The 13,852-nt window shown below is 47.6% G+C and overlaps 1 protein-coding gene across 1 annotated transcript in view; it reads left to right on the top strand.

The window, feature by feature from the left end:
• Positions 1-12,632, top strand: part of EXOC4 (exocyst complex component 4) — a gene marked incomplete at its 5' end in the record, with an annotated part of 481,981 nt that extends 469,349 nt beyond the window's left edge. Inside the window, one exon of the mRNA XM_084273112.1 lies at positions 11,291-12,632. Coding sequence (XP_084129238.1) covers positions 11,291-11,528 — 238 coding nt within the window. The 3' untranslated portion in view covers positions 11,529-12,632. The remainder of the gene's footprint in view (positions 1-11,290) is intronic.
• Between the last annotated feature and the right edge of the window lie 1,220 nt (positions 12,633-13,852).

The following is a 13,852-nucleotide window of genomic DNA, read 5'->3' as shown; positions in this document are numbered from 1 at the left end:
CTCCCCTGTGAAGAGAGGCTGAGGGAGCTGGGCAAGTTCAGCCTGGAGAAGAGAAGGCTGTGGGGGGACCTCATTGCAGCCTTCCAGTCCCTGAAGGGAGCAGAGGAACAGGAGGGGATTCAACTTTTTAAAAGGGCAGACAATGGCAGGACAAGGGGGAATGGATTAAAACTAAAGGAAGGAAGGTTTAGATTGGATATTAGGGGGAAGTTTTTTTACAGAAAGAGTGGTGAGGTGCTGGAACGGGCTGCCCAGAGATGCAGTGAATGCCCTGTCCCTGGAGGTGTTCAAGGCCAGTTTGGATGGGGCCCTGGGCAACCTTGTGCAGATCCAGGCCTGGAGGTTGGTGGCCCTGCCTATGGCAGGGGGGGTTGGAGCTCTGTGATCCTTCCAGCCCATGCCATTCTGTGATTCTATGATTCTATATCCAGGTGGGTCTGAATGTGTCCAGAGAAGGAGACTCCACACCCTCTCTGAGCAGTCTGTCCCAGTGCTCCATCACCCTCTCAGGGAAAAAGTTTCTCCTTATGTTCCCAACAGCTTGCACCCGTTGCCCCTTTTCCTATCATTTGGCATCACTGAGAAGAGCCTGACTCCATCCTCCAAACCATCAACTGCAGCTCCTCTTCCAAACCATGCCAAGGAATGGACACCTTTCATGTCTGCCTGGGGAGAGATGAATTGTGGCCAAGAAACACCCATTTGTCTCCATGGACTGTAGAAGGAACCTAAAATTAGGCAAAAACATCCACGTGCTGCTATGCTCTGCATCTTCTCTAGGTGCAGGAGAACCCACCTTGTCCAAAGCCAAAGGCAGATGCCTTGTCACCACACAGACAGCTCTGTGCTGTGGTACTACAACAGGAGAGGGGCAAGAATGTAAAAAAGACTTAAAATGTGCAAACACCCAAGATGTGAAATGGTTTGTGAAAGAAAACCAAGCAGGAGAGGAGGAAATAACAGTGAATTTCCAGTATAACGGTGCTTCCTGCTCCTGTGGTACCTCTGGAGGTCACAGTCACTAAGAAATGATCTGGGGTATGATGTAAGGATAGTGTCTTTTTTTGTTGTGTTGTTTTTACAGCTGGAAGGACTGAGACAAAAATCAAGTAATTTGTCTGAGGTAGAAAACAGGATCAGAGATAAGAAGAAGACATGTTGGTGGGTGACCTAATTGAGGTGATCCTGCTCTGGGAGGGGGGTTGGAGTAGATGATCTTTCGAGGTCCCTTCCATCTCCTAATGCTCTGCAGTTCTGTGATTCTGTGTGACAGCAAACCCAGCTCTGGTGTGGATATCTGAAGCTGTGAGAATTCCCCTGAAGCCTTTTGGGTTATTCTGGAGGCAGAGAACAGGCATTACTGTCCTTGTCCCTCAAACTGCTCCAGGTTAATTACAAATCAAGAAAGAACCTTTACCAGATGCTGATCAGGATACACATTCCGGTGTGGGATAGTGCCCTGGGGGTAATGAGATTCTCTCCTGTGTTTTAGGGCTGCATAGAGGACTTGAGGGATGCAGTTTAAGCTGAGCAGCATTTAGAGAGTGGCTGTGCCATGAGGCAGATGCCTTCCATCTACTACTCTCTATTTTTGTTACCACTAGCTCCTGAGCTGGAAGAATAACCAACATCCCTACTCACAGGCTCTTGCTTTAAAATGCTGATCACTGGTGTGTGTATGCAAACACCATCACAGCCTTCATGAGGTGCAGAAATTACAGTAATTGCTGCTTTATGGGGCTTTTCCTTTGCTTGGTATTTCAAGTTTTCAGAACTTGCTCTTCACTCCAGTGCCCTGTAACCATCAACTCCGTTCTCATCTCTTCCCCTGTTCCTACATCTCACGCTCCACAGACAGAAAAGCCCCATGTCTTCTGTCTAACCCTAAAACTCCATCTTTTCTTGCATTACATGAACTGCAGCTACCTCATTTCTTGCTGTACCTTCTCTTTTTGCAAGGGAAAGTATGTGAAAGTCCCTTCACTCACCTCCTCTGCATATTCACAGGTAATGATTCCACCAAGCCCCACGTTATCAAAACCAAGTGACTTTATAACTGCAGCTTTGGTCCTTTTTCCCTCTTTACTTGCATGCCCATTGTTCTGTCATGTGAGTTTTTACAGATTCAGTAAGTGCTTCACACTTAACCTTTTTTACTCTCTTACTAGGGCACCTAAGAGATTTGTGGGTGCTACAAAAGAAGCTCCCTAATCACCAAAAAGGGAGGGAGATAATGTATGGGATGTTTTTATTCCCTCTTGGTAAGTCAGCACCCAGCTCTGACTTCTTGCCTTGTGAAACTCTTCCCATCTTGCACGACTACAGAGTGGGCACCCAGCTCTATAATGAAGGAATAATTAAAGTAAGATCCTTTATTCTGAAACATCACACGAATCATCTGAAGGTCCTTCCCTTAAGAAGGGATCAAGTCATTCTCAGGGAAATCAGAATTTAATTTTGCATTCACCTGGCCATCTTTTGAACAACTTTCCTGTGTGCAGGCCTTGGGTTATAGGTTAACATTAGCATTTAAATGGAGAATGGTATTAATAGCCCTCAGAGGAGCTTGTCTCATCCTGATTGCCATTCCAGAGGGTTTTTTTTCCTAAATGAGAAAGCCTCTTCAGGTTTCTTTTTTACACTTTCTCCAAGAACAGAGTTCAAGAAACCATCTTTTTTGATACATATATACTCCAAACTCAACCTTGCAAAATGGGTTCACTGCTGGCAATTGGGTGGTTTGTTTTAAAACTGCTACTTTAAAAAAAAACCCAACCAAACAAACTGGTTTTGTGTTTTAATCAGCTGCTTCAGTTTTGGTTTGTCCAAATTTTTCTTTCACCTGGGAATCACATCCAACAGTCATATCACGACTGTGGGGTTTTGATCCTGGCTGGAGAGGATATAAAATTCTCTTAAACTCATGACTCTTGATGTACTCTGAGTCCTTGTGTTGGTTTGACCTTGGCTGGAGGCCAGACACCCACCAAAGCTGCTCCATCACTCCCCTTTTCAGCTGGACAGGGGAGAAAATATACATTGAGAGGCTCAGGAGTGGAGATAAGGACAGGGAGAGATCATTCAGCAATCATTGTCATGGGCAGAACAGACTCAACACAGAGTAAAGGACAGAAAACTCTAATTGGTGACCCTGCCCTGCACCCCCAGTGACACCAGAGTCGGGTGATGAGAAGTGGGACCAGATCTTGAAGCATCTCCCCCCACCCCTCCCTTCTTAGCAGACAGTCCACTCCTTGTCCCCTCAAAATATGGCCATCAGCACTGAAGCTGAACATAAGTGGAGGTTTTGGCCAGGTATTTACTATGCTGAAGAGCTGAAGGCTTGGAGCTAGATTAATGTTTCCTTTCCCTTGTAAAACAGGAACTGTTGGTGCTTCCATAGCAAAGCAGGCAAGATGCTCTGTGAGAACCTGTACCACATTTATGTGTATAAAAACCAACAAGCTTTTGTGCTCTTCAGCATAAAGCAAATAAATAACTGAGTATCACAGACTCACAGAATCACAGGGGTTGGAAGGGATCTCCAGAGATCATTGGGTCCAACCCCCCTGCCAAAGCAGGGTCCCTAGGACAGGTCACACAGGGAGGCGTCCAGATGGGACTGGAATCTCTCCAGAGAAGGAGAGTCCACACTCCCCTGGGCAGCCTGTCCCAGGGCTCCCTCACACTCATTGTGAAAATGTTCTTCCACATATTGGAGTGGAAATTCCTGTGCTCCAACTTCAGCCCATCACCCCTTATTTTGTCCCCACAGACCACTGAGAAGAGGCTGCCCGTGTCCCCCTGTATCCCACACTGGAGATATTTTAACCATTGATCAGATCCCCTCTCAGGCTTCTTTTCTCAAGACTGAACAGTCCCAGGTCATAGAATCATAAAATCCCAGACTGGTCTGGGTTGGAAAGGACCCCAAGGATCATACAGTTCCAACCCCCCTGCCACAGGCAGGGACACCAACCTCCAGGCCTGGAGCTACACAAGGTTGCCCAGGGCCCCAGCCAACCTGGCCTTGAACACCCCCAGGGATGGGGCACCCACCCCTTCTCTGGGCAGCCTGTTCCAGCCCCTCACCACTCTCTCTGCAAAGAACTTCCCCCTAATATCTCATCTCCCCCTTCCCTCGTTCAGCTTCACTCTATCCCCTTTGTCCTGCCTTGTCAATCAGCCTTTCCTCACAGGGGAGATGCTCCAGGCCTTTCATCATCTCTGTCCCTCCTCTGGACTCTCTCCAGGAGATCCCTGGCTTTTTTATCCCAGGGAGCCCAGCACTGGACACAACACTCCTGGTGGGGCCTGACCAGGGCAGAGCAGAGGAGGATGATCCCCTCCTTTGACCTGCTGAGTAAGCATCATACAAACAAAAAGGTTTCCCTGTTCCCATCGGTTGCATTCTTGACTTCATATTCAGGTGACTCAGCTTTGATCTGGTCTCTTACCCCAGATATCTCACTACTGAGCACTGGGAAGATCTTCCTGCCCAGGATGCTGATCTGTGTAGGCTCAGTCAGCTCACGTGTGCTGAGCTGTGCTCACACAGAAGCCAACTGCAGGCTTGGGAAGCTGAATTTCCTTTGTGGTTAGGTATGCAAATCCACTACTATTATTTATTAACCTATTTGTCAGGCGATAGAATCACCTTTTGATAAATATTAATTCTTCACTCTGGTTTTAAATGGTAAATTTGAGAAAAAAACAAAGCATTTGGCCAGCCTTTCACCGAACAGAGATTTCCCTCACCTGTCATCCATTTATTTCCCCCATCCCTCATGAACTTGCTTTCCTCAACCTCCTCTTGATAATCAAAAGAGCATTTATAACAGCAGGAACAAATACACTTCTGCAAGTAAAATGAAGAGCCTAAATAAAAAATCACAGAACAAGAGGCTCATCCCACTCACTCTTTCATATTTCATTATTTGATAACATCAGAAGATGAGTCCATCAGAGCTGCTTGGGCAAAGGCAAACAGGAGTGTGTCTGATCAATATTTATTAATACTTTCAAAGACAAGGGAGGCAAAGTTGAGCAGACTTCGTAATGGAGTGAATAATTACTCATGCAAATAGGCTTTGGCCGAAGGCAATGCCATGCCAAAGCGGCAGGTTTTTAATTGCACCCAATTAAAAATGCATCCCTTCCCCTCCCTCGTCCTGTCTCGCTCGCTCCTCTTCTTTATTTTGTAGGAAATTTTTAATTAAAAAATAATCTGATCCTGCAAAGAATGACAGATGAATCCTGTGTTTATTAGGTGACAAATTCTTCTGTAATCCGAGAGCTGGGACAGATTGAAAAGGAAGGCAGCTCTCAGGATGTGGGGTGAAGACAGACTTGCCTGGCTGAGCTTGTCTGGTGATCAGTCTGGGCTGCAGACAAACCTCTTCAGTTCTTGCTCCTTCTTTTAAGGTGCTCTGTCACCTTGGGAAGGCCATGACACCTGTGCTTCAGAGCAAAGACTCGCCATCTCTCAGAGAGATCACCCTATCCAATATATATGTCATTTTGTTGAAGTCCCAGGCAGGGCTGGCAAAGGTAAAAGTCTCATTTCACATCTGCTCAGCATAAATTCCCTGCAGGTGAGCGATGTTTCCTGGATCTCAGTGCTTTCCTTGGCAACCTTACTGCTTTTTCTACACACTCTGTGTATAACTGTACTGGAGATATTGCTGATACAGAATCACAGAATCACTAGGATGAAAAAGGCCTTTAAGATCATTGAGTCCAACTGTTCCTGTCCTGTGCTAAACCAGCTCCCTGAGCACCTCATCTCCCCTCTGTTCAACACCCCCAGGGCTGGGGACTCAGCCCCCTCCCTGGGCAGCCTGTGCCACAGCCCCACAACTCTGCCAGGGAAGAACTTTGCCCTCCCAGCTGAGCTGACCCTGCCCTGGGGCAGCTTGAGCTCATTTCCCCTTGTCCCATCTCCTGTCCCCTGGCTGAAGAGACCATCACCCACCTCTCTGCACACTCTCAGAATTAGCCTTGTATTAGATTTCCAGCTGTATACTGCAGCATCTTGATAAATACCCAAAGCTTCTAAAACATTAAAGGCTAACAGCAGCTGCTGGGCATTCTGAATGAGAGACACATCAAGGTGCCTTCTGGATGCTGTTGAGCTGCTGGGTAGGTAGCTGCCATTCCAATTGAGGATCTTAGTTTCTGCAGGATCCCAGATACAGCTATTTAATTACACCAAATCTAAGCAGAACCTTTGCAGGACTGATGATAGCTAAAGAGTGGAGCTAAAATTAAAACCCATCCTTAGACCACTGACCTGCAGTGCTTCATCAGTCCCTGCTTGTAACTAGATGTCCCTTTAACTGCCTTTAGATGAAGAATGAGCTGTGTTTTTCTGGCTGGGAGAGAGTTGACAGTAGTACCAGTGTTATCAAGGAGGATGAGTCCGAGCCTCTGCTGTGCCTCTGCCGCCTGCCACTGCATCCCCACTTCAGGAGCTCTGTGAGAGCTGCTGTTTTGGGGGTTTATGTGTCTGCTTGCAAGAGGAGCAAGTTTTAAAGAACATCCATCACTGTGGCAGGAGGTGGATTGGTCGCACAGGCCTTACCGTGATGAGGGAAGTCTTGTTTTTCCATATGGAGAGGTTCTCTAGGAGTTTTCCTTGGATGTCTCAGCAGAGTGCTGGGGCTTTGTCCTTGTGCTGGGATTACAGTGTTAGCACTGTTAGCAACTGAACTGCTAAATCTGCTCCTGTGATTGGAGATGGGGTTTGGTTTAGTCTCCCCCTCCCTGACTCCAGTACTGAGAAATACCCTCCTCAGGTTTTGTGGCTTCAGCTATTGATGTTCACAAGATCATGAGATCACAAGAATCACAAGGTTGGAAGAGACCCTTGAAGATCCTCAAGTCCAACCATTCCCATCCTATGCTAAACCATATCCCTAAGTACCTCATCAACCCTTTTTTTGAACACATCCAGGGAAGGTGACTCAACCCCTTCCCTGGGCAGCCTGTTCCAGACCCTGACAACTCTTTCAGTAAAGAATTTTTTTCCAATATCCAATCTGACCCTGCCCTGGCACAGCTTGAGCCCATTGCCCCTTGTTCTATCTTCTGTGACCTGGCTGAAAAGACCATCGCCCACCTCTCTACAACCTCCCTTCAGGTAGTTGTAGTTGGTGATAAGGTCTCCCCTCAGCCTCCTCTTCTCCAGGCTGAACATCCCCAGCTCCCTCAGCCGTTCCTCATATGATACGTTACCTCAGAAGCTTGAGATTCGATGCTGTGGCTCTGCAGGGGACCAGATCAGCCTTGCAGAATGCTTCTTGTCTGAGCCATGAAGGTATTTTTCAATCCTTGTGTCAAACACTGGCCTTGTTCAGCATCACAGTCTGAGTGAACAAGAGATGTATAGCAGTACATTGTATCATGGCATGTGGTGGCACTGTAGCTTCTGGGGGGCCACCAACTGTGCTGTTGGGTTCCCCATTGTAGGCATGGGAACTAAAATCAGTTGCTGAAACAGGGTGATTCAGTGTTACCCAAATCAAATGAGTTTGGAGCATGTAGGGATTACCCCAATGCTTTCTGCAAACAGCAACGGATACAGGGATGTGCACAATGTCCCCCATCCTCACCTATCCACCTGCCTTTTGAGCTGCACAAGCATCCTCTTTTATCATGTGGTAAGTCAGGGGACATTTGGGGATCCCTCAGGTGAAAGTACTACCAGACAGCAGTTCTGAAACCTGTTCTCAAGCAGCTTGCATGGCTCCCCTTTCTTTTCTAAGGGAATCACAAAATGTCAGGGGTTGGAAGGGACCTTGAAAGATCATCTAGTCCAACCCCCCTGCCAAAGCAGGATCACCTAGATTAGGTTAGGTTAGTGTTCTCACTTAGGCAGTTTTCTGCCCCATTTACTCCCTGCTTCTAAGGGAAGTAGCAGACCCCACCTCCACGTCCTCTCAGGCAGTCTGATGCTGGTGGACTGATCCTCCATCAGCTCCAAGAGTTTCACTGTCTGTATCTCAGAGCATGGAGCCTAACAGCTTGATCGCTTTTTCAGCTTATCATTCATCCCCAGGAGCTATTTCTTAGTTGTGTCTTGTGCCTTCTACATTTATCCTCCTAGATCACTCACACTGCCTTCTTTTGGCTGTGCTACCCAAATCCTGTCTGCCCTTGTTCTGAGGCTGAGTGAGCTGGGGCTGTTCAGCCTGGAGAAAAGAAGCCTGAGAGGGGATCTGATCAGTGGTTCTCAAGAGCTGAAGGGTGGGACACAGGGGGACATGGGCAGCCTCTGCTCAGTGTCTGTGGGGACAGGACAAGGGGCAATGGGCTCAAGTTGGAGCACAGGGAGTTCCCCACCAGTCTGGGGAAGAACTTCTTCCCAGTGAGGGTGAGGGAGCCCTGGGACAGGCTGCCCAGGGGGGTGTGGAGTCTCCTTCTCTGGAGAGATTCCAGCCCCATCTGGATGCCTCCCTGTGTGACCTGTCCTAGGGACCCTGCTTTGACAGGGGGGTTGGACCTGATGATCTCTGGAGGTCCCCTCCAACCCCTGTGATTCTGTGAATGGAGGATTTTGGAGTGTAACCACCAGCCCTTCCTCCCACCTGATCCCAGCTGGCTGTGTTGGTTCCCACTTTCAACCACAGGAGCAAATTCTCAGGTTACCACAGCCAGTGATGGCTTGAAGAGCTCTGAAGCCCAGTAGCCTGGCCACACTCTGAGAGGTGAGCCCTGAGACACTCCAAATGTGGGACTTTGCTGTAGCTGCAGTGATTTGCAGTCTGGCTGCACGCTGGCTGCTCTCCAAAGGCACAGCTAAGCCAGACCTGAGAGCCTGCAAAGTAAAGAACAAGAGAAATTTAATATGCAGCTTTGCCATGTTTGCCCTGATTGCTATTTTAATGCATTCAAAGAGGAAAGAAAGGGAGGGAGGTGAGAACTTTTCCTGGAGCCCCTGCTCTTGGGTTTTAAATAATTTATTCCACCAAGACTTAAGGTTTAGGCTTTAGCTTGCCCTTGTCCTCCTGTAGAAGTGCAGAGGACTCATGCAGGGACCTTCCCATCAGCTGCTGCAGCCTGTTTTCTGCCTTGCTTTGCTCTTTGGCCAAAGAAGTGCTGGGTATGTGGCTGAAACAAGTGTGATGCCTGCAGAGAGACAGGGACCTTTTCACTTCCTCAAGCTTTTCAGGGAAGCTTGTTCAATTGCAAGGGTATATAAAGCTTGTATGAAGCTATGATGTTAACCAGTTCCTCTAGAAAAAGGGGTATTATCCATCCATGAACCACTTTATTTTGCTTTTGACACCCCACACAGACCTAATCCCACAGCCAAGGTTCATCACTTGGTGGATCCTTCTCATATCCCTGACCCAGGATTGGGAACCCCTCTGCATAAAGGGGCTTTGGAAAGCCTTACATAGTCACACCTTCCTTTAGCTGGGGTGCTTTGTCCTGGTGATATCTAGACCACAGACTCCTGACTGATTGTATCCCTTGGTACAGGTGGGGAAACTGAGGCACGGAGTGAAGCTGTGGGAATTGGAAAAGCCGTGCCAGGAATTCACAACAGTGCTGTGTAATTAATCATATACTAATATGATTCCCCATCTGCTGCAGAAGACAGTGCTTTGTGAGAGTCACACACTCTTCTCCTGCTCTCAAACCTTATCAGTTTGTGGTGTAGAGGAAGAAGGGAAAGAGAAAGTCTCGAAGGACCCCAGCAGCTCTCACTAGTTTTACCTCTTCCACCTGGGTTGTGGAGTCCAGGCAAATAAGCCAGTCTGACATCCAGTCCCAGCCCATCATTTCCACAGTGGTTTGATTGGCAGCTGTCAGAATTGCCCCACTGCTTCTCTAGCTGGGGACACATTTTCCCTTCCAGTACTTGTTTCAATTCCTCTCCTCAGAAACCCATTCTTTCACCGATGCCACTTTGCTCTAATTTACAGCAGCCTCTGTATTACACCTTCTCTTCACATGATCTTTTATTTATTTTTTTAAAAAAGCACCTCAGCTCCTGGCTCAAATTTTATTTTGCATTATTTAATATTATTCTTTCTTTTTTTCTCTCCAACTGCCTGTCACAGTAGCATTGGAGGTCTCTGGAGTTTTGGGCTTGAAGCTCCATATTAGCATCTGGCTGCAAGAGGGGTTCATTAGGGACAGAAAAACTCCACTTCCCCTACCCCTGTGATTCCTTTCCTTCCCAGAGCTCTCCTGATCTCACAGGCTGAGTAACTAGATAAACAGCTGTACAGCACCATGTGTGTATCTCTGGACACATCTATCTGCTGCTTTCTACGTGCTGGATACCAAACAGTGATGTCTAGGCTGAGTCTAACTGCTGGGAAAGAGGAGTTCTCAGGTCCCTGTGGTTTGTGTTTTAGCTGGGTATGGAAGAATGTGGGGAGCAGATTTGTGAGATACACTCCCCTGTGCATCTCCCCACCCACTTGGCATCTCCTGATGTTCGATAGGAAGATGGTTGTGCTCTCTTTGTACAGGACTTTGGAGAGCAAAGTAGGGGAGAGGGACCTGGGGGCCCTGGGGTACAACAGGATAACCAAGTGCCCTCATGGCTAAGAAGGCCAATGGCATCCTGGGGTGTGTTAGAAGGTCAGGAGAGGTCCTTCTCCCCCTCTGCTCTGCCCTGGTGAGACCACACCTGGAATATTGTGTCCAGTTCTGGGCCCCTCAGCTCAAGAAGGACACAGAACTCCTTGAAAGCACCCAGCACAGGGCCACTAAGGTGATGAAGGGAGTGGAACCCCTTCCTTATGAGGAAAGGCTGAGGGAGCTGGGGTTCTTCAGCCTGGAGAAGAGGAGACTGAGGGGTGACATATGTCTGTAAATATGTAAAGGGTGAGAGTCAGGAGGACAGAGCCAGGCTCTGCTCAGGGATGGCAGCGATAGGACAAGGGGCAATGGGTGCAAGCTGGAGCAGAGGAAGTTCTGTGTGAATATAAGCAGAAACTTTTGCAGAGTGAGGATGCCTGAGCCCTGGGACAGGCTGCCCAGAGAGGTTGTGGAGTCTCCTTCTCTGGAGACATTCAAACCTGCATGGACATGTCCCTGTGTGGTTTAGTCTGGGTGATCCTGCTGTGGCAGGGGGGTTGGACTAGATGAGCTTTCAAGGTCCCTTCCAACTCCCAATGTTCTGTGATTCTGTATAATCCTGTGACCTGACCCAGCCTGCTCTGCTCATGGCTCGAAGTAACAGGTGATGGTATTCAACAGCAAAAAAGGTCTGGAGCATCAGGTATCACTATTCACCAGTGTGGGGTTTTTTTGTTTGCTTGCTTTGCAGGCAGTATTATGAGATGCTCTACAACACAGCAGACGAGCTTTTGAACCTCGTGGTGGATCAAGGAGTGAAGTACACAGAGCTGGAATACATCTATGCCCTGAACCTACTGCACCGGAGCCAGACGGGTGTGGGAGACCAAACCACCCAGAACATGAGGTTGCAGCGGTTGAAGGAGATCATTTGTGAGCAGGCTGCTATCAAACAGGCCACCAAGGACAAGAAAATCACCACCGTGTAATCTGCTCTGGCTCTCACATGCAGCTGAGCAGCAGGGGGCTGCCAGGTTGCAGGGCTGAGCCTCTGTGTTCATGTTCTAATCAAAAGCAAGAGCGTGTCTCTTCTGGGTGGCATTGTCACTAGTGAGAAGCCATTAGAGATTTGGCTTTGGGGTTGTTTGGGGGGTTTAGATGTGTAATCACAAAACGCTTCCTTAATGTGTCGTCCCAAGAGTGACTGCACAGCAGGAACAGGCATCTTGATGGAGGTTTTGGGTGGGATATTTGGCTTTGCTCTGTTGCTTTCTGCTTTGCCTTGAGATGTAAAGGCAAGCTGCTAGCTCGCAGGGTGGGGAGAGTGAAGGTTTCACACTGGGATGGGTCATAGTCTTCCATGGAAGTTCAGGCTACACTGAACCATGGCAGTCTACTACACCATGACAGTCCAGCACAGACCACATGTCACATGTGGGATCTTTGAAGCCATTCCAACAGCGTTGCTGCACAGAGCCTGGTTACACCCTGCCAGTGCTGTTCTCCATGACACTTGTAGATGCATCAAGTTTTCTGCTGTTTTCCACTGCAAAGAGATCTAGTTGCTCATTCCTTCCTTCAGATAGTAGTAGTGGGAGGTAACTTGGGACCATTTGTTTTCACTTCTACTTTTTCATTATCACAGAGCCATATGGCATCGGTTTCTACAGCGCGTACTGCACTGGGTGGTGGTGGATGTAAGAGAAAATTGCCAATAAAAAGTAATAGCAAAACTTAATTCTCTTCTTCTGAATGTATCTTTGGAGTTTCCCCAGCTCAAAAGATAGTTTGCAATCATCAGTTGATGTACTGGAAGGACACACAGGCTTATGTAGCTCAGCCAGGGGCAGGAGGAGGGCAGATCCCAGCTCTGCTGTCACCCTGCCTTGACCATATAAAGCTACCTGGTGAAAGGTTCCTTATTCGTGGAGGCTGAGCAGCTGATAGCATCCCTCCAAACCTAGAATACATTAACTTGTGTTTCTCAAGCAAGTTGTCAACCCAGCTGGGTTTCACATGATGAGGTGTGTTCTGTCTGAGCTGTGTAACTGCTTGTGTGTCAGCCTTGAAACTGCAAATTAAAGGATGTTTAAAGGCTCCTCAAGGGCTCCAGTGGTTTTTTTCTGGGTTTTGTTGAGCTTTATATATATATATATATATATATGAGCTGTCATTTAAAAGATTCCCTTTCATCTCATGTCCTCCAGGGTTACATCAGTGTGGAAGGGGTCTTCTGAATCACATAGTCTAATCACCCACCCAGGCCAGATGGACAAGAAGCTTCTCAACCTCCATGTTAAAAGCAGAACCCAGCAGTTACTAGGAATCTTCTTCTGGTGTCTATTCTCATTTTAGTCCTGAACACAGTTTTCTTATGTTGCTATTGGCCATTAACTATGAGAGTTCTTTCCTTTCCTTGATGAATTGGCGTGAGTGAGGGTGAAGAACACCATCACAGTAACACAGACGTGACCTGAGGGTCTTTCTGGGGTAACACTTGAGATCCATATTCACCTGTTCAAACATCAAGATCTGCTGCAGTGTAGATTCAGAAAAGCAGTTTATTCCATGTCCAGACTTTGGAGGAAGGTAAAGAAGCTGTGTGGTACATGTATGACAGATTTCAGACCCCTTGAGGTACAGAAGTGATGGGTGAAGAGCTCTGAATTCATAGTGGGATGCTGTGGTCTGATGTCAGCCTGGTTTTGATTTATTTTGTCTTTAATTCCTTAATAATCTGAGATTCTGCCTCATCGTCACATGGCTGATACCAAGGTTTAGAGTCCCCTTTTTCCACCCACTGAGCAGCTGTAGTGGTGGGTGAGTGAAATCAAGAACATTTTCACTGGGGAACATGTTTGTTTTCAAAGCAAATTATTTAAAAAGACTCGTCTTTCAACCACCCCTCACGTCTATCACACCACCACAAGATGTAAACACAAAGCCCTAGCTCATGTCTCTGCAGTGGCCTGAGGACTGAGAAGGTGTTGGCTGGGTTGCAGGGCACAAGAACACCTTGTAGAGAAGGGAGGCAGTGACATACAGAGACTTTACCTAGAGCCTGGTTTTGCAGTTGAGGTAATTACAGCATATAATGAGCATGTGTCTCTCTCAAGCCTTCACGTGGGAAGGTGGCCAGAAGATGGTGAGAGTGGATTCTGCCCCACTGCTCTACTCTGGGGAGACCTCACCTGAAATACTGTGTCTGGCTTTGGAGCCCTCAGCACAAGAAGGATATAAGCCTGTTGGAACAGGTCCAGATGAAGCCACAAAAATGATTCAAGGGCTGGAGCAGCTCTGCTGTGAAGCCAGG

Source organism: Gallinula chloropus (assembly GCF_964237585.1).
Source record: "Gallinula chloropus genome assembly, chromosome: 1".
In the NCBI taxonomy this organism is placed as follows: Eukaryota; Metazoa; Chordata; class Aves; order Gruiformes; family Rallidae; genus Gallinula; species Gallinula chloropus.
Note: the sequence above shows the minus strand (reverse complement) of the source record. Positions and strands in the feature narration are given on the sequence as shown.